At 41.0% G+C, this 24,242-nt stretch overlaps 1 protein-coding gene and 1 long non-coding RNA gene across 3 annotated transcripts in view; one reads left to right on the forward strand and one right to left on the reverse strand.

The window, feature by feature from the left end:
* Positions 1 to 7,607: 7,607 nt before the first annotated feature.
* Positions 7,608 to 9,672, reverse strand: LOC118394708 (uncharacterized). Its single transcript, XR_004827797.2, has 3 exons — positions 9,319 to 9,672; positions 7,921 to 7,970; positions 7,608 to 7,795 (listed from the first exon to the last, which is right to left on the reverse strand). It is a non-coding gene; the product is annotated as an uncharacterized LOC118394708 (long non-coding RNA).
* Positions 9,673 to 9,690: 18 nt separating this feature from the next.
* LOC118394706 (uncharacterized) overlaps positions 9,691 to 24,242 on the forward strand; it is a 44,670-nt gene continuing 30,118 nt past the window's right edge. The window contains exons 1-3 of one of the 2 annotated variants that reach the window (XM_035788183.2): positions 9,691 to 9,945; positions 10,314 to 10,378; positions 11,208 to 11,389. In XM_035788183.2, the coding sequence (XP_035644076.1) occupies positions 10,314 to 10,378; positions 11,208 to 11,389 (247 nt within the window). In that variant the 5' untranslated portion in view covers positions 9,691 to 9,945. The remainder of the gene's footprint in view (positions 9,946 to 10,313; positions 10,379 to 11,207; positions 11,390 to 24,242) is intronic. The other variant, XM_035788184.2, reaches the window with a different exon arrangement.

Genomic DNA, 24,242 nt, shown 5'->3' on the forward strand with positions numbered 1-24,242 from the left:
TGCCCTCTGATGGTCTTTATTCCTTCAAAACTGATGTAAAAGTTTGGATGATATGTTAGACATTAATGGATATATACTGTGCACTAAATTTATGCTCTGTGCTCAGGCTGTCACTTTGGGGGCCAGGGCCATCATGTAATTGGGGGTGCAGGAATGAAAAATGTCACCTGGATATTTTAAGTCAGTGCTGGTTACTTGACATTACAATCCCGAAATGACATACTTAGCTGTTCATCACTAGTCATTTGTAAACTGTTAAACTCAAATAAAGCTTGTCAACAGGATAAATTGGGATTTTGTGGGTATTAAAACTGAAGGTTGCTACATGATCAGCTTTCATCAGAATGTACATTAATGTCACTGCAAACTAGCAGTGATGTAAAGTACTTAAATAAAAATACTTAAATATTACTTGTTTTTTTTAGGGGGTATCTGTACTTTACTATTTATATTTTTGACAACTTTATACTTTTACTTCACTACCATTCTTAATGAAAATGGATCTACTTTTTACTCCATACATTTTCTCTGACACCCAAAAGTACTCATTATGTTTTGAATACTTAGCAGGACAGGAAAATGGTCTAATTCACACACTTATCAAGAGAACATCCCTGGTCATCCCTACTGCCTCTGATCTGACGGACTTACTAAACACATGCTTCGTTTGTAAATTATATCTGAGGGTTGTTGGAGCGTGCCCCTGGCTATCCGTAAATGAAAAAAGACACATGGTGCTGTCTGGTTAGCTTAATATAAGGAATTTGAAGTTAATTATACTTTTGCTTTTGATACTTAAGTATATTTTAGCAAAACTTTTAGACTTACCCAAGTAGGGTTTTACTGGGTAACTCACTTTTACTTGAGTCATTTTCCATTACGTATTTTTACTCAAGTATGATAATTGGGTACTTTTTCCACAACTAGCTGCACTTTGTTTCATTTGACCTATTTTTCAATTGTCATTTGTATATATCCATAAAAATGATACCAGCTGATTCATGATTTCAACTGGTTGAGAAACGCTGCCTTCCTGTTTATCTCGTTCCGACACCTTCATTACTACGAGACAGATGGAGATCGAATTAGAATATTTTAACAATTTTGCTACGTCGGAGAGACAGACAGCAAGGTTAATACAAACGGGGGTACCGGTTATTTGAGCTACTATGCACTTGTAGGTAAAGTTATTAAAGTGACTATGCATAGATGACAACAGAGAGTAGCAGTGGTGTAAAGAGGGGGGATACTGCAATAGTCTGGGTAGCCATTTGACTAGATTCAGTTCAGGAGTTTTATGGCTTGGGGGTACAAGCTGTTTAGAAGCCTCTTGAACCTAGACTTGGCGCTCCGCTGCCATGCGGTAGCAGAGGGAACAGTATGACTAGGGTGGCTGGAGTCTGACAATTTTTAGGGCCTTCCTCTAACACCGCCTGGTATAGAGGTCCTGGATGGCAGGAAGCTTGGCCCCAGTGTTGTATTGGGCCGTTCGCACTACCGTCTGTACTGACTTGCTGTCGGAGGCCGAGCGGTTGCCATATCAGGCAGTGATACAAACCAGTCAGGATGCTCTCGATGTTGCAGCTGTAGAACCTTTTGAGGATCCGATGACCCATGCCAACATCTTTTCAGTCTCCTGAGGGGAAATAGGTTTTGGCGTGCCCTCTTCACGACAGTCTTGGTGTGCTTGGACCATGTCAGTTTGTTGGTGATGTGGACACCAAGGAACTTGAAGCTCTCAACCTGCTCTACTGCAGCCCCGTCGATGAGAATGGGGGTGTGCTCTGTCCTCTTTTTCCTGTAGTCCACAATCATCTCATTTGTCTTGATCACGTTGGGGGAGAGGTTGTTGACCTGGCACCACATGGCCAGGTTTCTGACCCCCTCCCTATAGGCTGTCTCATCGTTGTCAGTGATCAGGCCAATCACTGTTGTGTCATCGACAAATTTAATGATGGTGTTGGAGTCGTGCCTGGCCGTGCAGTCATGAGTGAAAAGGGAGTACAGGAGCACGAACCCCTGAGGAACCCCTGTGTTGAGGATCAGTGTGGCGGATGTGTTGTTACCTACCCTTACCACCTGGGGTCGGCCCGTCAGGAAGTCCAGGATCCAGTTGCATAGGGAGGTGTTTAGTCCCAGTGACCTTAGCTTATTGATGAGCTTAGAGTGCACTATGGTGTTGAACACTGAGCTGTAGTCAATGAATAGCATTCTCACATAGGTGTTCCTTTTGTCCAGGTGGGAAAAGGCCGTGTGGAGTGCAATGGAGATTGCATCATCTGTGGATCTGTTGGGGCGGTATGCAAATTGGAGTGGGTCTAGGGTTTCTGGGATAATGGTGTTGATGTGAGCCATGACCAGCCTTTCAAAGCACTTCATGGCTCCAGATCTGAGTGCTCTGTTTAAAACATGTTGGTATTACAGACTCAGACAGGGAGAGGTTGAAAATGTCAGTGAAGACACATGCCAGTTGGTCAGCGCATGCTCAGAGTACATGTCCTGGTAATCCGTCTGGTACTGCGGCCTTGTGAATGTTGACCTGTTTAAAGGTCTTACTCACATCGGCTGTGTGATCACACAGTCTTCCGGAACAGCTTGTGCTCTCATGCATGTTACACTGTTATTTGCCTCGAAGCGAGCATAGAAGTTATTTAGCTCGTCTGGTAGGCTCGTGTCACTGGGCAGCTCTCTGCTGTGCTTCCCTTTGTAGTCTGTAATGGTTTTTAAGCCCTGCCACATACGACGAGTGTCAGAGCCGGTGTAGTACGATTCGATCTTAGTCCTGTATTGACGCTTTGCCTGTTTTATGGTTCGTCGGAGGGCATATTGGGATCCCTTATAAGCTTCCGGGTTAGAGTCGTGCTCCTAGAAAGCAGCAGCTCTAGCCTTTAGCTCAGTGCGGATGCTGCCTGTTATCCATGGCTTCTGGTTGGGGTATGTATGTACAGTCACTGTGAGGATGATGTCATCAATGCACTCATTGATGAAGCCAATGCCATTGGAGGAATCCCGGAACATATTCCAGTCTGTGCTAGCAAAACAGTGTTACCATCTGCTTCCTCTGACCACTTTTTTATTGATCTAGTCACTGGTGCTTCCTGCTTTAGTTTTTGCGTGTAAGCAGGAATCAGGAGGGTACAATTATGGTCAGATTTGCCAAATGGAGGGCGAGGGAGAGCTTTGTATTCGTCTCTGTGTGTGGAGTATAGGTGGTCCAGAGTTCTTTTTCCTCAGGTTGCACATTTAACATGCTGATAGAAATGTAGTAAAATGGATTTAAGTTTCCCTGCATTAAAGTCCCCGGCAACTAGGAGCGCAGCCTCTGCGTGAGCATTTTCTTGTTTGCTTATGGCGGAACACAGCTCATTCAATGCTGTGTTGGGGGTGGAAGGTCCTATATACAGTGGGGCAAAAAAGTATTTAGTCAGCCACCAATTGTGCAAGTTCTCCCACTTAAAAATATGAGAGAGGCCTGTAATTTTCATCATAAGTACACTTCAACTATGACAGACAAAATTAGAAAAAAAATCCAGAAAATCAGGATTTTCAATTAATTTATTAGCAAATTATGGTGGAAAATAAGTATTTGGTCACCTACAAACAAGCAAGATTTCTGGCTCTCACAGACCTGTAACTTCTTCTTTAAGAGTCCCCTCTGTCCTCCACTCGTTACCTGTATTAATGGCACCTGTTTGAACTTGTTATCAGTATAAAAGACACCTGTCCACAACCTTAAACAGTCACACTCCAAACTTCACTATGGCCAAGACCAAAGAGCTGTCAAAGGACACCAGAAACAAAATTGTAGACCTGCACCAGGCTGGGAAGACTGAATCTGCAATAGGTAAGCAGCTTGGTTTGAATAAATCAACTGTGGGAGCAATTATTAGGAAATGGAAGACATACAAGATCACTGATAATCTCCCTCGATCTGGGGCTCCACACAAGATCTCAACCCGTGGGGTCAAAATGATCACAAGAATGGTGAGCAAAAGTCTCAGAACCACAGAGGGGGACCTAGTGAATGTCCTGCAGAGAGCTGGGACCAAAGTAACAAAGCCTAACATCAGTATATATTATATATACAGTTTATATGATATGAGCGGGACCTCAGCTCTAATTAAGACACTAACAGATTACAAACGGTAGGCAATTAAGGTCACAATTATGAAAACTTAGGACACTAAAGAGGCCTTTCTACTAACTCAGAAAAACACCTAAAGAAAGATGCCCAGGGTCCCTGCTCATCTGTGTGAACGTGCCTTAGGCATGCTGCAAGGAGGCATGAGGACTGCAGATGTGTCCAGGGCAATACATTGCAATGTCCGTATTATGAGATGCCGAAGAGCGCGCTACAGGGAGACAGGACGGACAGCTGACCGTCCTCGCAGTGGAAGACCACGTGTAACAACACCTGCAAAGGATCGGTACATCCGAACATCACACCCGCGGGACAGGTACACGATGGCAACAACAACTGCCCGAGTTACACCAGGAAAGCATAATCCCTCCATCAGTGCTCAGACTGTCCACAATAGGCTGAGAGAGGCTATACTGAGGGCTTGTAGGCCTGTTGTAAGGCAGGTACTCACCAGACATCACAAGCAACAACGTCACCTATGGGCACAAACCCACCGTCGCTGGACCAGACAGGACTGGAAGAAGTGCTCTTCACTGACAAGTCATAGTTTTGTCTCACCAGGGGTGATGGTCGGCGTTTACACCGAGGCCTGTACTCTGGAGTGGGATCGATTTGGAGGTGGAGGGTCCGTCATGGTCTGGGGCGGTGTGTCACAGCATAATCGGACTGAGTTTGTCGTCATTGCAGGCAATCTCAATGCTGTGTGTTACAGGGAAGACATCCTCCTCCCTCATGTGGTACCCTTCCTGCTGGCTCATCCTGACATGACCCTCCAACATGACAATGCTCGTTCTGTGCGTAATTTCCTGAAAGACAGGAATGTCAGTGTTCTGCCATGGCCAGCGAAGAGCCTGGATCTCAATCCCATTGAGCACGTCTGGGACCGGTTGGATTGGAGGGTGAGGGCTAGGGCCATTCCCCCAGAAATGTCTGGGAACTTGCAGGTGCCTTGGTGGAAGAGTGGGGTAACATCTCACAGCAAGAACTGGCAAATCTGTTGCAGTCTATGAGGAGGAGATGCACTACAGTACTTAATGCAGCTGGTGGCCACACCAGATACTGACTGTTACTTTTGACCCCCCTCCCCCTTTGTTCAGGGACACATAATTCAATTTCTGTTAGTCACATGTTAGTGGAAATTGTTTAGTTTATGTCTCAGTTGTTGAATCTTGTTATGTTCATACAAATATTTACACATTAAGTTTGCTGAAAATAAATGCAGTTGACAGTGAGAGGATGTTTCTTTTTTTGCTGAGTTTATATACCCACCAAATATTCAACTAGGATTATTTTTTTAAATAGACATTTTTTAACTATAAAAACGGTTTCAAATCGAACTCATCATTACGGCCAAGAGGAGACCGTGTGTTGAGCCTTTCCTAAATTAGCCATGGATGGAGATAGGGATTTGGCCATACTGGCCAATTAATATAATGGCTATTCTGATCCAACCATAAATTCATACATTGTGCCCCTCTCCTGAGAGGAATGGAAGTTCAATATATAGCGAGATGTTGAAGGCTAATGTTAACTAGCTAACATTGACCATGAAAGGAAGTTAGGCTAGCGAGCAAGCATTTTAGCCAGGTTGCCTAGGACAACAAAAAATAAAAGCATGTGCTGTATGACGGAGTCAACATGATTTGTTGTACTTGCACAATGCACTCACGTGCAGAAATCAGAACCATGGACAGCCACATCATATTTAGCATACATTGATTGGACTAAATTGTTTAGTCCAGTCATAGGTGATTTGATGAGGTTGAAGTTGAAATAGTGCTGCGATAGTGGAGGCAGCTTGTATTGGTCACATACACATATTTAGCAGATGTTATTGCAGCGAAATGCTTGTGTTCCTAGCTCCAACAGTGCAGTAGTATAACAATTCACAACAATACACACAAATCTAAAAGTAAAAGAACAGTTAAAACGGTTATAAAATGCACTGCCTAACCTGAAAAAAAAAAATCATTTTTAATATTCCTTGTTGCAGGGAATGACGAGATCAAGCGTGGAATCCTACTGATTCTCTCTGGCTGTGTTGGCAAGACGACCATGGAGGGCACATCTCTCAGGGGGACATCAATGTTTGCATCTTTTGCGACCCCAGTACCGCCGAGAGACAGTTTCTTAAGTAATCCACCAAGCACTATCCTATTTGTAACCAACATATAAGTTACTTGAAATTGAAGATCAAACCTGTGATCAAAGCTTCAACAGAGGCATTTGGAGTTGTTTACTACTGTTGCATAGGCTGTCTTTCTGGTCTCGGGAGGTCTCATTATTCCTCATAGCAATGTAGCATGTTGCATGTTTGGAGTAGTATCTAGTGAGAGACTAGCATTGCATGCTGTGGATGTCAGCTGCCAACCCCATCGATGGGAGATACAACCACTTTAAGTCTCTGAAACAGAACGTCAACATGTCAGAACACATCATTTTCAGATTTGACCTCTTCGTCAATTTGATTGATGAGTGCAATGAGGTAAAAGCAAAACCTTCCGTTTTCCCTAACTTTTTCAGCGCCTGCAGTAAGCCCAAACTGAATGGAAATGTGTGTTTCATATGCATTTTCACCTTTGTGTGACTTGTGGTATAGGTGACAAATAATGTCATAGCCAGACGTAATGTAGACCTGCACTGTAGAAACATGGAATCTGTAGAGCGAGTCTACGCCACTGATGAGGTCCAAAGATACATATTGTTTACTCTACAGTTTCAACCAGAGGTAATAATTGCCCTTGTTGTATTGGTGTTCCTTTTGTGTTGGGCTGTTTAGATGCAGCGTTCAGTGAGATCTACCTACCATAACATGCTTTCTGTCCCGTTATAGGTGTGGTGCATGTTGACCCCTGATCACCTCGGAGGCCAAGGAGTTGACGCACAAGCATCTGTGTCAGAGGGACAGCACCAAGCCAGCCTGGTGTATCATTGTCAGGCAGCTAGATAGCATGCTCCGACTGTCTGAAGGCATGGCCAGGCACTACTGCTCAGATGTGGCTGGTCAGACACCTACTACTGAATTATACATCCCCATATGTATATGGGCCCCTATACATTGTAGAGTAAACTCCTGTCTTTTTATGTGTCTTCATTGTTTGTTAAAATATAATAATTATGGTTGTTGGTGTAACAGAGGTTGTTCAGTGAATTTGCTCACATAATGAGCAAGCTTACATGATATCTGAAGAGTTGCATTGACAGTACAACACACATCTTCACCCTTTAATTTGTACTTTTTAAAGGTGCATCCCAAACGCGTAAAGTAGGCCATCTGACTGCTGAATACGTCTGTCATCAGTGTTGACTCCCCAGACATCAACTTCGACCAGGAACAAGATGACAATGGGGAAATGAATGGTAAGAAACGATGGGGGAATGAATGGACGGAAACAGTCACTTTCACCTTTTTGCAACAATATATTTATTGAAAAAGATACATTTATACATTAAAAAATTGTCATCCTGTGTTCTCCATTTCAGAATGACTTGATAGATGAGGCTGTGAAGGGGAGAAACGGCACTAATGGCCATCATGCAGAGGAGGCTATGGACATAGACCATGGGGCAGGCAGACCTGAGAAGACCAGCACTGCCAAGCCTGCTCTCAAAATGACCTTCGCTGAGTATTGGAGGGTCTCCAACCTCATCATTCTGCACATGCACAAGATGGATGATAGTCAGAGTTCAAACAAACTGAAAGGATCCTTCATTTTCAATTTAGTTTAATTAAAAGGATATTAGTTTTGTCAACATTTAACAAAATGTTTCATTCTTACAGTTGATGAAGAGTCTTCACTGAAGAAGTGAAAGCTGATTTAACTTGTACCTGAAAGAGATGAAGAGTGAGATCGAGTCAGAAGCTGAGATGGTTGCCAAGAAGTATCTGATTGAGAAAGTGCTTCAGAGACGATTCCATTATGTAAGTAAAGCATTGGAAAACAAGACACACTAAGACCATCTTAAATATTTGACTGTTTGAAGCATTTATGATATTGACCTTTACATAATGCAGTGATATTTGTATAATTTGTGAGTGAATGACATGCTCTGTGCATGTGTTCATTTTAGGACCACATCATCATAGAGTTAACGAAGACTGGGCTGAAGAAAGTTGGTGTTGAGGGAGAGGAACCTGTGGAGGAAGAGGACCCCTTCTTAGTGGTCAATGTCAATTACATCCTGGAAGACTAGGTATGGTCCACGTCCACCTCGGCCGTAGATATTGTGGAAAGGGTCATTTAATTCAGGCTTTTCTGAAAGGAATTTGTGATCGGAGCTACAATAGCCTACTGTTCACTTGGTGTGCTGACATGTTGCTATTGACTGTCAATGTACTGTCTTTAAAAAAAAGTTATGTAGAATATGAAATGAATACACTTTCGTCACGCTGCTCATCTCTATGGATTTCAATAAATGTATTTTTTGCAATGAGTTGCACTCACCAGGTGGCGCACTTTTACCTATCATCGCACTGGTGCCTCAGAGTTCAGGCCAATGGTTCAGGGCATGTCAGTTGGACTATGGGGACATTGAGGGGACATGTTATTTTTTGGGGGGGAAGAATATATGTTTTTGTGTATCTCTGATATTCATGGAACATTGGTTCTAAAGAGGTATTACTACAAAATTCTGTATATATATTTTTTATCAACAGAATATGATACATTTAGTCTTTGGACTCACACGAGTGGCGCAGCGGTCTAAGGCACTACATATCAGTGCTAGAGGCGTCACTACAGACCATGGTTCGATCCCAGGCTGTATCACAACCAGTCGTGATCGAAGTCCCATAGTGCGGGGCACAGTTGTTCGGTTTGGGTTAGGGGAGGGGTTTGGCCAGGGTAGGCCGTCATTATAAAATACGAATTTGTTCTTAACTGACTTGCTTAGTTAAATAATAAATAAATATGAACTATTTTAGAATGGATTTGTCTTATTTCAAACCCATTGACCCTTCGTGATGTGTTAAATCATGCACTATCCCTCATCTGATCTTGACGATTCAATGAAATGGCCTATCGTCGATTTATAGCATAGCCTAAGTGCACAAAGATTCAATTTATTACAATAATATAGGCTATGTTTTACAGAAAAGTTCATTTAAGCTACAGTAGCACATCCAAGAAAACGTTTTATACTGAAACATTTATTTTAGAACAAATATGGATACTCACCCTGTTTTAATTTGAATTCAGTGTCTTGTTCATTTCTCTGCAGGCAAGTAAAGATTTAGAAAAATATGTGAGAACATTAATAAAAATGTAGTCGAATGTCCTTCAGAAAAAGGGCATTCTATTCCGCTTCCTTTCCAAACGTCAATGAATGGGAATAGTGCATATAACTATAACCTGCATTCATACTATTCAATTTGTAGGTGACCAATTCCATTATATGTAAATATTAAATAATATCCATAATATTAAATAGACCCTCGCTCTTTGCCTTCGCCCCAGATTAGTGTGCCGTACGACCACCAGCGCACAACTGTTTGTGTCTCGTCCCAGATCGCATCTCAGAGAGTTGCGTGCGAAGGGCATGTCAGGTCATTGGGATAAATTCGCCACCTGAAATACGAAGAAGATAACGCCACCCAATCGGGTCTATATAACATCAACCACATCCCTGCCAAGAGGACCGCGGACTGATAGACCATATTTCTAGAGAGCTGTGTTGGACCGTATGCTATAGTTTAGGTTTTTATGCAACTTTATTTACAGAATAGTATAATTGAAATTCTCTAGACTGTTGAGAACTACTACCGATTTCATTTAGACTTGCATATTAATTGGAACAGTCTTTAGGTGAGTTGTATTACATTTAAATACAGTGTGCAAGTTAGTAGATGTGTTAATATTTATTTTTTGATCAGTCATACTAATTTCCCTTAAATCGATGGTTTACAATACCTGAGCACTTACTACGCATGCCACTTTTTCAAGCTATATGCCATTGGTCCCTGAACGTAAACAAAGGCACGAATGTGAAGCGGATATAGTGAATAAATAAATTAGTTAGCAAATGGTCACGTTTATTGTGATAAATAAATGTGAAATCAAGTTAATATTGTTGCTTGTATAATTCTATTTTCATATAGACTTCTTTATTCATGATATGCCCTTTCTAAGTTTTGTCTTCTTGAGACATGCAATTAATGATAATTGACTCACAGATGATGATTCCACCTGGGGACTGTTTATATGCGGGAAGGAAGAGAAGGAAGCCCATCCAAAAACAGTTGAGTACCGGATATTAATGAGTTAGTCTCACATGAAATGCCTGTTTGTTGCATGTGCAAATATAATATAATTGTTTCCAGTCTGGCTTTCATGGATATTCAACACTTGTAAATTAATGGACAAACAAAAGCATTGTGATGTTTTAAAGGACGCTACAATTAAAAACAGCATACCGTACTATGTTGGCATTCATTGTTACATTGTCTATATTTCTAAGGGTATTTGGTTACACTTTGCAAACAATTTGCTAAAAAATATCCATCACCATCTAATTCTAGTGCAGAAACTTAAAATAATTATTTTCAGTTTATTTGCAAATGGAATGTCGTTATAGATGTGCAATTACACAAACCACAAACATGTATTAAAGTTATAAGTTCTTTGTAACAATCTGTACCCACACTAATTACATTGTGCCTGCCTATGTAAGTAGTAGTATGATGTACTGTAAATACATAGTTTTAGTATTATGTAGTTGTGCATTCAGTTGCACAACCAAATTTAATCTAATCTACGACAGAGGCTTTCCCTCTTCATTACTTAGTCATTAATGGACTATTTACTGTCATTGTTTTCTGACCCCACAGACAACACCTGACTTTCTAAAAATACCTGCTTAGACAAGTAAAGATTCCAATGACTAATGAGACAAAATAGGATTTACATTTCAGTAACGCATGCTTGCTTATTTAATAAACCAGTCATCATTGGGATAATAAATAGTACTGTATTTTGGTATCAGTAGATTGATGTTGAAGCCAAGATTGTAACTTTTATCATAACATCAATTAACATCAATCAATTACTTAACTCTCTATATCTGACAGAAAACAGACAGCGGCCACCCAGAAGACCAATCCGTCTAAGAGGCACCGTGACCGTTTGAATACAGAGCTGGACAGGCTGGCCAGTCTCCTACCCTTCACCCTGGATATCATCTCCAAACTGGACAAGCTCTCCGTGCTGCGCCTCGGTGTCAGCTACCTCCGGGTCAAGAGCTTCTTCCAAGGTACAGACAGCACAGCGTCCCCGTGTGGTGCAGTTACACGCTATATAGTCTCTCGTGACAGCAGTTACAACCTATCGTGACGGCGCACATGCGAGATTTGGCCATGGATTTTGGTATTTTATTAGGATCACAATTAGCTATTGCAAAAGCAGCAGCTACTCTTCCTGGGGTCCACACAAAACATGAAACATGACATAATACAGAACATTAATAGACAAGAACAGCTCAAGGACAGAACTACATACTTTTTTAAAAAGGCACACGTAGCCTACATATCAATACATACACACAAACTATCTAGGTCAAATAGGGGAGAGGCGTTGTGCCGTGCGGTGTTGCTGAATCTGTTTTTTGAAGCAAGGTTTGATGTTCATTTGAGCAATATGAGATGGAACGGAGTTCCATGCAATAACGGCTCTATATAATACTGTACACTTTCTTGAATTTGTTCTGGATTTGGGGACTGTGAAAAGACCCCCGGTGACATGTCTGGAAGCCAAGATTACACCCTATTGCAGTATGAAAACTATTCCTATAACTAAGTTATTTATTTGTGTAATGCAAGGATTGGTTTGTACACTTGATTGCACCACTTGCACTGTGCTGCCACACATACTCAAATTTCTTTAACCCTAGTGCCACTTCCATGTTATGAAGCTATAATTCTGTTTACATTACCAATGAGAGTGTTTAGACAAATAAAAAGGAAAACACCTCAGCTGAAAGAAAGTGATTTATCATACATGGACCAAAGCAGAAGTGTGATATGCACCGTCAGGCTGGGTACAACACATTCAGACTACTATGGTCACAAGTTTCTGAAGTAGTACCAGAGTAGATTCAACATGTGTTCAAATGTTTATCTTGTGGCCTTCTGCTGCAGGCATGTGGGGGATTCCACACCAGGAAGGCCCAAATATATTTAGGGTGTTTCAGATTGTTCTGGTAATTCTCACATATACACTTTACATTTACATTTAAGTCATTTAGCAGACGCTCTTATCCAGAGCGACTTACAAATTGGTGCATTCACCTTATGACATCCAGTAGAACAGTCACTTTACAATAGTGCATCTAAATCTTAAAGGGGGGGTGAGAAGGATTACTTATCCTATCCTAGGTATTCCTTAAAGAGGTGGGGTTTCAGGTGTCTCCGGAAGGTGGTGATTGACTCCGCTGTCCTGGCGTCGTGAGGGAGTTTGTTCCACCATTGGGGGCCAGAGCAGCGAACAGTTTTGACTGGGCTGAGCGGGAACTGTACTTCCTCAGTGGTAGGGAGGCGAGCAGGCCAGTGGTGGATGAACGCAGTGCCCTTGTTTGGGTGTAGGGCCTGATCAGAGCCTGGAGGTACTGAGGTGCCGTTCCCCTCACAGCTCCGTAGGCAAGCACCATAGTCTTGTAGCGGATGCGAGCTTCAACTGGAAGCCAGTGGAGGAGCGGAGGAGCGGGGTGACGTGAGAGAACTTGGGAAGGTTGAACACCAGACGGGCTGCGGCGTTCTGGATGAGTTGTAGGGGTTTAATGGCACAGGCAGGGAGCCCAGCCAACAGCGAGTTGCAGTAATCCAGACGGGAGATGACAAGTGCCTGGATTAGGACCTGCACCGCTTCCTGTGTGAGGCAGGGTCGTACTCTGCGGATGTTGTAGAGCATGAACCTACAGGAACGGGCCACCGCCTTGATGTTAGTTGAGAACGACAGGGTGTTGTCCAGGATCACGCCAAGGTTCTTAGCGCTCTGGGAGGAGGACACAATGGAGTTGTCAACCGTGATGGCGAGATCATGGAACGGGCAGTCCTTCCCCGGGAGGAAGAGCAGCTCCGTCTTGCCGAGGTTCAGCTTGAGGTGGTGATCCGTCATCCACACTGATATGTCTGCCAGACATGCAGAGATGCGATTCGCCACCTGGTCATCAGAAGGAGGAAAGGGGAAGATTAATTGTGTGTCGTCTGCATAGCAATGATAGGAGAGACCATGTGAGGTTATGACAGAGCCAACTTCATTGGAAGGATATTTGACATGCTTTCACATTTGTATCACAGACATTATTAGACCTCTTTTAGACCTATACATGCCTCCTGTAAGACCCTATGATCTGTGAACTGTACATGATACAGACAACATATTGGTCTTATACTCCTTATAGTGTGCTCTAAAATATGGAGTATGTTTAGATTCTGAAATAAAATGTCACATTCATTTATTAAACATTTAAAATATGTATTTATTTATATTTATATCTCAGAAGTGCCCTTTTTGATTTGACTTATTTTTACTCTTTAAGCACATCACATTTCCAGAGTGGGCTCTCTGGTACTTTTGAAGATATGACACATTGTATACATAGAAATTGACTTTACAGACCATTAACCAATCACAGCTCTGCGTTAGGATTGTACATTCAGGAAATCACCAGCAGAGGGAGTTCCCTTTGAATCCATTTTCCCATTCACTGTGTTGGTGGTGCTCATAAAATGTATCATAACTTTAAAAGTAGCAGAGAGCCCACTCTGGAAATGTGATGTACTTGTAGAGTATATTGTTTAAAACAATGTGTCTAAAAATTAACTAAATTTAAAAGGGTACTTTTGAGATATTAATATGAATATTTGTAATGTTGAATAAATTCTTGTGGAAAAAGAAATATTTCAGAAACTAGACATACTCCATATTTTAGAGCACACTGTAAGGAGTATAATGACACCAACACATTGTCTGTATCATGTAAGGTTAACGGATCATAAGGTCTTACAGGAGGCATATATAGGTCTAAAAAGGGCCTAAAATTTCATCATGATTTTCTCAAACATCCTTCCTCCCAATTAAGTTTCTATGTGAGAATTGCCAGAACAATCCAAGATATCAAAAAATATTTTCAGGACTTCCTGGGATGGAATGGCACATATAAGACATCATTAACACTCAGAAAAAGGTCTCTAGAAGGGTTCTTCAGCTGTCCCCATAGTAGAACCCTTTTTGGTTCCAGGTAGAACTTTTTTGGGTTCCACGTAGAACCCTCCGCCTGGGACCAAAAAGGCTTCTTCAAAGAGCTTTCCTCTGGGGACAGCCAAAGAACCTATTTAGGTTCTAGATAGTACCTTTTTTTCGTAAGAGTGTAGACTACCTATTGATATTCTAACCATGCACACTCCTACTTTTCTATGTATTTGACAAGGTTTATCACTTTGAGAAAATGAAAATGGAAAACATTACCAAACAGCCTTGATAGTTTACCCATTCATGCATGACCCTACGCCTGCGTGATGTCGCTGTGGTAGCCTTGCTCATTCAGCCAATATGTGATGGATATACATGCTTGGTAGCCTATATGAACTTTTGAAATATACTGTTTTATACATTGGTCAAATGTGTCTAGCTATGGCCTTGTTTTTTTTCTGTGTAATTTCCAATCCCTTCAAAGTCTGTAATGAAACATGTTAGGTCAAGGTAGTGTTGCTGCATGTGTTAACATCATTTGATTATCTGATTCTGGATTCAGATCAGCTTTTGACTGAATTGTCCACATGTGAAATAAGGTGTCAGTCATCACTTATTTATGCAATCTTTGCAATATACTGTAAATCTTCATAGCTTTGAAATACATCAAATACTAAGTTCATACTGGATGTACCCAACCTGATGATGAATAGTGAAAAGGACAGATATGCTATTCAATCAAATACATTTGTAGCTGTTCTCTGTTCTCTGCTTCTACATCTCCGTTGCTTGCTGTTTGGGGTTTTAGGCTGGGTTTCTGTATAGCACTTTGTTACATCGGCTGATGTAAAAAGGGATTTATCCATACATTTGATTGATTGATTGACTAATATCAATATCTACAAACTTAAAGAAAATGTATTGTCCAATTGAAACCTCCCATTTACAGTTACAACAGAAGAAAATATTAAAGCATTTTCCCTCATTAGTGATGTAATGACCTCGTCTCTTTCTGTGGCAGCGCCATGCTGGAGCTGGTGGGTGTCTTTGCTTGAATAGCCTCACGTCAATAATTGCATAGATTGGCCCTGCACAACAAAAGGCGTAAGTGACTGACCCCAAACCACTTCTGGTCTAGACGCCAAATATGTTTGTTCAACAAGAGCAAGCTGAGAACACAGCATGCAGCGGAAAGAAATCCTTTGTTTCCCCAACACTATTGTTGGACTGTTGTCGCTTACAATTACGCTCAAATGTGATCACCCAGAACTCAACTCCCTGCCTTGATCACCCTGTCTAATTTTATGACCCTTGGATTTATGACCCTTGGTTGACCCTTGTCTGGAACTCTATGCATTCCAGTTTTAACAGATGGTTTATTTTTTATGGGTTTTCAGCAGCACCCTACAAACCTTCAAGTTTAGAGCAGATGTTATTTACAGAAACAGACTGAGTACTCCCATAGTTTACCACACCTATACCGGAGGTGTGCTGCCAGGTATTACTTGTTTTTCTGTCATCTCTTATTTTTTGTGCTATCTGCACAGTACTTTTGTGAACCATATTGATGAGATAGTATCTCATCCAGGATACTGTATAATACAAGTGTTGTAACACCCTATAGCCTGAGGAATGGGTTTGCAGTACAAGTTGTGCCACGTGCTGCTCTTCCTCTTTGCCGGAAGTTGTGGTTCCCCTTGCCAGGTTCTAGTCATCAGACTCACTTAGATATCACACATGCTCGTATGGTCCTCCCAGCAGCTCACAATGAGATCACAGAGAGGTTAATAGGATTGGAGCATACACTTCACTTCTCCGTGGCTCAGTTGGTAGAACATGGTGCTTACAACGCCAGGGTTGTGTGTTTGATTTCCAAGGGCGACCAGTATGAAAATGTATATACTCTACTGTAAGTCGCTCTGGGTAAGAGCATCTGCTAAATGACAAAAATGTAAAATTGCATTGACCTGAATTTAAAAAAGGCAGGTGAAGTAATAGAGCTTAAGAGACCTAGTACACACTGCACAGCTCACTGTGGTGTCAGGTAGAGATCGACCGATTAATTGGAATGGCCGATTAATTAGGGACAATTTCAAGTTTTCATAACAATCGGAATCTGTATTTTTAGGACGACGATTTAGCCCATTTTTTTTTTTTTTTACACCTTTATTTAACTAGGCAAGTCAGTTAAGAACACATTCTTATTTTCAAAGACGTACAGTATGTACAGTGGGTTAACTGCCTTGTTCAGGGGCAGAACGACAGATTTTTACCTTGTCAGCTCGTGGATTCAATCTTGCAACCTTACAGTTTACTCGTCCAATGCTCTAACCACCTGCCTCACGAGGAGCCTGTCTGTTATGTGAATGCATTGAGAAGCCAAGGTAAGTTGCTAGCTAGCATTAAACTTATCTTATAAAAAACAATCAATCTTCATAATCACTAGTTAACTACACATGGTTGATGATATTACTAGTTTATCTAGCGTGTCCTACGTTGCATATAATCGATGTGGTGCGCATTCGCGAAAAAGGACTGTTGTTGCTCCAACGTTTACCTAACCATAAACATCATTGCCTTTCTTAAAATCAATACACAGAAGTATATATTTTTAAACTTGCATATTTAGCTAAAAGAAATCCAGGTTAGCAGGCAATATTAACCAGGTGAAATTGGGTCACTTCTCCTGCGTTCATTGCATGCAGAGTCAGGGTATATGCAACAGTTTGGGCCGCCTGGCTCGTTGCGAACTAATTTGCCAGAATTTTACGTAATTATGACATAACATTGAAGGTTGTGCAATGTAACAGGAATATTTAGACTTAGGGATGCCACCCGCTAGATAAAATACAGAACGGTTCCGTATTTCACTGAAAGAATAAACGTTTTGTTTTTGAGATGATAGTTTCTGGATTTGACCATATTAATGACCTAAGGCTCGTATTTCTGTGTGTTATTATGAAATAATTAAGTCTATGATTTGATAGAGCAGTCTGACTGAGCGATGGTAGGCACCAGCAGGCTCGTAAGCATTCATTCAAACAGCACTTTCGTGCGTTTTGCCAGCTGCTCTTCGCTGTGGTTCAAGCATTGCACTGTTTATGACTTCAAGCCTATCAACTCCCGAGATTAGGCTGGTGTAACCGATGTGAAATGGCTAGCTAGTTAGCGGGGTGCGAGCAAATAGCGTTTCAAATGTCACTCGCTTTGAGACTTGGAGTACAGTGCCTTGCGAAAGTATTCGGCCCCCTTGAACTTTGCGACCTTTTGCCACATTTCAGGCTTCAAACATAAATATATAAAACTGTATTCTTTTGTGAAAAATCAACAACAAGTGGGACACAATCATGAAGTGGAACGACATTTTTTGGATATTTCAAACTTTTTTAACAAATCAAAAACTGAAAAATTGGGCGTGCAAAATTATTCAGCCCCCTTAAGTTAATACTTTGTAACGCCACCTTTTGCTGCGATTACAGCTGTAAGTCGCTTGCGGTATGTCTCTATCAGTTTTGCACATCGAGAGACTGACATTTTTTCCCATTCCTCCTAGAGCTCAGTGAGGTTGGATGGAGAGCATTTGTGAACAGCAGTTTTCAGTTCTTTCCACAGATTCTCGATTGGATTCAGGTCTGGACTTTGACTTGGCCATTCTAACACCTGGATATGTTTATTTTTGAACCATTCCATTGTAGATTTTGCTTTATGTTTTGGATCATTGTCTTTTTGGAAGACAAATCTCTGTCCCAGTCTCAGGTCTTTTGCAGACTCCATCAGGTTTTCTTCCAGAATGGTCCTGTATTTGGCTCCATCCATCTTCCCATCAATTTTAACCATCTACCCTGTCCCTGCTGAAGAAAAGCAGGCCCAAACCATGATGCACCACCATGTTTGATAGTGGGGATGGTGTGTTCAGGGTGATGAGCTGTGTTGCTTTTACGCCAAACATAACGTTTTGCATTGTTGCCAAAAAGTTCAATTTTGGTTTCATCTGACCAGAGCACCTTCTTCCACATGTTTGGTGTGTCTCCCAGGTGGCTTGTGGCAAACTTTAAACAACACTTTTTATGGATATCTTTAAGAAATGGCTTTCTTCTTGCCACTCTTCCATAAAGGCCAGATTTGTGCAAAATACAACTGATTGTTGTCCTATGGACAGAGTGTCCCACCTCAGCTGTCGATCTCTGCAGTTTATCCAGAGTGATCATGGGCCTCTTGGCTGCATCTCTGATCAGTCTTCTCCTTGTATGAGCTGAAAGTTTAGAGGGACGGCCAGGTCTTGGTAGATTTGCAGTGGTCTGATACTCCTTCCATTTCAATATTATCGCTTGCACAGTGCTCCTTGGGATGTTTAAAGCTTGGGAAATCTTTTTGTATCCAAATCCGGCTTTAAACTTCTTCACAACAGTATCTCGGACCTGCCTGGTGTGTTCCTTGTTCTTCATGATGCTCTCTGCGCTTTTAACGGACCTCTGAGACTATCACAGTGCCTGTGCATTTATACGGAGAGTTGATTACACACAGGTGGATTGTATTTATCATCATTAGTCATTTAGGTCAACATTATTGGATCATTCAGAGATCCTCACTGAACTTCTGGATAGAGTTTGCTGCACTGAACGTAAAGGGGCTGAATAATTTTGCACGCCCAATTTTTCAGCTTTTTATTAGTTAAAAAAGTTTGAAATATCCAAAAAATGTCGTTCCACTTCATGATTGTGTCCCACTTGTTGTTGATTCTTCACAAAAAAATACAGTTTTATATCATTATGTTTGAAGCCTGAAATGTGGCAAAAGGTCGCAAAGTTCAAGGGGGCCGAATACTTTCGCATGGCACTGTAGTTGTTCCCCTTGCTCTGCATGGGTAACGCTACTACGAGGGTGGCTATTGTCGATGTGTTCCTGGTTCGAGCCCAGGTAGGAGCGCGGAGAGGGACGGAAGCTATACTGTTACACTGGCAATACTAAAGTGCCTATGTAACGGATGTGAAATGGCGAACTAGTTAGCGGTGCGCGCTAGTGGCGTTTCAATCGGTGACGTCACTTGCTCTGAGACCTTGAAGTAGTTGTTCCCCTTGCTCTGCAAGGGCAGCGGCTTTTGTGGAGCGATGGGTAACGATGCTTCGTGGGTGACTGTTGTTGATGTGTGCAGAGGGTCCCTGGTTCGCGCCCAGGTATGGACGAGAAGACGGTCTAAAGTTATACTGTTACATTGATGCTGTTGACCCGGATCACTGGTTGCTGTGGAAAAGGAGGAGGTCAAAAGGGGGGTGAGTGTAACGGATGTGAAATGGCTAGCTAGTTAGCGCTGCGCGCTAGTGGCGTTTCAATCGGTGACGTCACTTGCTCTGAGACCTTGAAGTAGTTGTTCCCCTTACTCTTCAAGGTCCCCGGCTTTTGTGGAGCGATGGGTAACGATGCTTCGTGGGTGGCTGTTGTTGATGTGTGCAGAGGGCCCCTGGTTCGCGCCCGGGTATGGGCGAGGGGACGGTCTAAAGTTATACTGTTACACCTATAAGAACATCCAATAGTCAAAGGTATCTGAAATACAAATTCTATAGAGAGAAATAGTCCTATAATTCCTATAAAAACTACAACCTAAAACTTCTTACCTGGGAATATTGAAGACTCATGCTAAAAGGAACCACCAACTTTCATATGTTCTCATGTTCTGAGCAAGGAACTTAAACGTTAACTTTCTTACATGGCACATATTGCACTTTTACTTTCTTCTCCAACACCTTGTTTTTGCATTGTTTAAACCAAATTGAACATGTTTCATTATTTATTTGAGGCTAAATTGATTTTATTGATGTATTTAAGTAAGTTAAGATAATTGTTCATTTAGTATTGTTGTAATTGTCATTATTGCAAATAAATATTAAAAAATTGTCCGATCAATCGGCATCGGCTTTTTTTGGGTCCTCCAATAATCGGTATCGGTATCGGCGTTGAAAACTCATAATCGGTCGACCTCTAGTTTCAGGTGAGTGCCCTTACGGGGAGGATCAGTGTTTATGGTCTTTAATTTCATGGTCCTGAATACTGTTTGATTCTAAGCAGAGTTCTGATATTGCCTGTTGTACATTCAACATGAAAAGCTGCTCTTTGAAATGATCAGACAAGGAAAAAACAATAAAAGTGTAACAGTCTTGAAGATGTGGTGATTTCTCCGCAGTACATTCATACGAACCATAAAAGTCCATAGAAATGTCATTTTTCATACAGGATACATCTCCAGTAAGGTGTCATGAGGCGTGTATCCCAGCGTGTTACCTGGAGATGAATGTATGAGCGTCTTGTCAGTGTTGACTAACTCGCCAGTTTGACTTGTATGAGCCTACATGACAGTGTATATCTGTGGAATACAGAGTAATGGGGAAAGGAAAATGGTAGATATTATGAAGCTGTAATGTGCCCCAGCACATGAGGGAGTAATTGTGCACAAGTGAAAGTGGCAGTGAAGGAATAGTCAGATCAGAGAGGTAATGAATGCTCCACTTATTCCCTGAGTACATTGCGTGACTGCTCCCTGGCAAGGCCCGGACCGCCCTCAGGGCTCAGTGTAATGCACAAGAAAGGAAAGTATGTATCAAGTGCCACAACATTGGGTTTTATACATCAGTACTTATTGGTGGGGATCTAATGACCTCGCATGACACAACGAGGATGCTGTGTGTGAATGTTAACAATTAATTTCTAAAGTGAGTTTGTAATCTATCACCTATTGTAAACCCAAATTGAATTTGTTATAATCAAATGAAACAGTCATTATATACTGTGCCTAAAATGTTGAATCAGAACATACATTTTCCTTAGAACTACTGTATAGGTCATGTCATTTTAGATCTGAATTTTAGGGAAATATATCCCAGATGTAGCCAAATTAAGTAATTCAAATGAAGCTAATCTGAGCTAATGTGTTTGAGGCGCTGCCAGTTGAGTGAATTGTACCATGTTAAAGCAAGCGATGTAGACAGGATTATCATCCATAACCTTATAATGCTCTTCTGAAACTCACTGTATCAGTACAGTAGCGTGATAGTCTTCAAACGGAAATGCAGAAGAGGTTATAGGTTTAGTATAATGATATTGAAAAGTATAATGAAAAGGGTTCTGAAATGTTATAGAATTGGTACAATGGGAGCCAAAGGCCCCACCAAATTATGAAGTACCACTAAGAAAGCATCACTTTAATGTAAAACCTTTGTAGGTACTGCGTTGAATTGTGATGTTGCACACTCTGCAGTCTGGTCACAGTTCCATATTTCCAATTCCAGTTGTAGTGCTTATCATGTTGACCAGGGGGATCAAGGGGCTAGAATGGAATCAGTACACAGACGAGGTCTTGGGTTCTCCCTTCTCCTCCATGTTTAACTAGGTGCTCTGAGTATCATGTAGAAATTGGCTATCGGAGGGCAGAGTGTTTGGCAGCTGCACAACCTTCTCTGGCAGATTTCCTTCAACTTGCGTGCAGGACGGGGAAATTCCATTTTCCATTTTCTTTTGTCATCATGTTTGAATAGACTGTTTTTCAATAAGGATAAGACATTTTAATATGGCCCAGGATAATTTAGGTTTTGATTATATAATTTTTTCTCATAAAAATTCTCTTTGTTCTTCTTTCATCCTGATCTGTCGGTCGTTGTTACACTTCATCCAAAAATCTATTTTTCACTTCATTGTTATTTCCAGAAACAATGCCTTGATTGATCATGAAGAGTGTTTTTAGAAATAGTAAACATTTTTGGCTTGTTCTGTTTCTACCAAATAGTTGTTATTAACAGCAACTATTAAAATCTTAGCAGATATTATTCTGATATTATACGTATGCATGCTGTTATCCAACATGTATTTTGCTTATGTTTTCTACTTTTCAGTGATATTCAGTTATCCGATATTGGTTGTGTTCAATCAGCCAAAGGCAACATCAATGGAAAATATTTGATTTTTTATTTGACCTTTATTTAACTAGGCAAGTCAGTTAAGAACAAATTCGTATTTACAGTAGAGATCATGGAAAACTATTTGTCTGCTCGCAATAGCGTGAGGAAGTGACCTTAATATGTCATAAAGTAGGGGTACTAATCTTGGTCGTATTGCATGATGACTGCAGTGCTAACTGATTTGGCACAAGCCCTTTTTGTTTAAACTGTGATTTTTAATTTGTTATCAGATCATAAAAAACATCTACTTAACAAGCATTTTCACAACACATGTTATTATCCATTTTGGCACGATAACGAAGACAGTCACAAAACAAGAAATGTATGTTAATGGAAATATACTGATTTATTGATGGATTAATGGTGTTCGATTTATCAAGCCCAAAGATAAATGTTCAAAAGTGAATATGAATTTCTTGAGGGAAACCTGTTTCAGTCTTCCAGAGATTTGAGACTGGGGTGGAGGTTCACCTTCCAGCAGGACAATGACCCTAAGCACACTGCTAAAGCAACACTCAAGTGGTTTAAGAGGAAACATTTAAATGTCATGGAATGGCCTAGTCAAATCCCAGATGTCAATCCAATTGAGAATCTGTGGTATGACTTAACGGTTGCTGTACACCAGCGGAACCCATCCAACTTGAAGGAGCTGGAGCAGTTTTGCCTTGAAGAATGGGAAAAATTCCCAGTGGCTAGATGTGCCAAGCTTATAGATACATACCCCAAGAGACTTGCAGCTGTAATTTCTGCAAAAAAAGTGTCTCTACAAAGTATTTACTTTTTTTTTTTGGGGGGGGGGGGGTGAATAGTTATATATGCTCAAGTTTTCTTTCTTTTTTGTCTTATCTCTTGTTTGTTTCACAATAAAAAATATTTTGCATCTTCAATATGGTAGGCCTGTTGTGTAAATTAAAGTATACACCCCCCCCAAAAGTTTTAATTCCAGGTTGTAAGGCAACCTTACACTCACTGACCCCCCCTTCATTTGTCACTATGTGCTGAACACTCACATGCCTGAAGTAGCTACTCACAGTCATTTTATTCAGCAAGGTTGAAATCAGTCACAAAAATGTAAACCTCATCCCTGTTTCTCATTCAGTTGGCCCCTGACCCCCGCCGCCCCACCCTTCACCAGTGATTGATTGATTGATTGATTGATACCGAAGTATCACAAACAAAATAGAAGGATGAGAAGTGAAAACAGGAAAATTATAGTCACAGTAACAGTATGATGTCCTACTCCTGATATAGGTACAGTGACTATAGAAAGTCTACACCGCTCTTGAACTTTTTTCACATTTTGTTGCATTACAAATTGGGATTGTAATAGATTTAATTGTAATTTTGTCATTGATCTACACAAAATACTCCCTAATGGAGTATATACAAATCTACACTGGAGTTGCTTACCAAGAAGATGTTCCTGAGTGGCCAAGTTACAGTTTTGACTTCAATCTGCTTGAAACCCTATGGCAATACTTGAAAATTGCTGTCTAGCCATGAACCCCAACACACCTAAACAGAGCTATAATCATTTTGAAAAGAATAATGGACAATACAGGTGTTTAAAGCTCTTATGAGACTTACCCAAGAAGACACACAGCTGTAATGGCTTCCAAAGGTGTTTCTAACATGTATTGAATACTTCTCTAATCAAGGTATATTAGTGTTTTATTTTCCTTTAATAAAAAAATCTATTGTATTTTGACAGAAATCTTCATCTTTGAAATTAGAGTATTTTGTGTAGGTTGTTGACAAAAATTACAATTAAATCCATTTGAATCCCACTTTGTAACATAATGAAATGTGAAGAAATCCAAGGGGGGGAAGGTAGACTTTCTGTAGGTACTGTACACTAACTACTTGTGATTGAGTAATGAGTTTTAGCCTCTTAGGAAATCAGCACAATGTCTCTTTAAGAGGCTCTTCGTGTTGTAGGCATGTAGTAAAGCTCATGAGGCGAGCAGTTGC

The sequence above is a fragment of the Oncorhynchus keta genome, chromosome 15, assembly GCF_023373465.1.
Source record: "Oncorhynchus keta strain PuntledgeMale-10-30-2019 chromosome 15, Oket_V2, whole genome shotgun sequence".
Taxonomy (NCBI): Eukaryota; Metazoa; Chordata; class Actinopteri; order Salmoniformes; family Salmonidae; genus Oncorhynchus; species Oncorhynchus keta.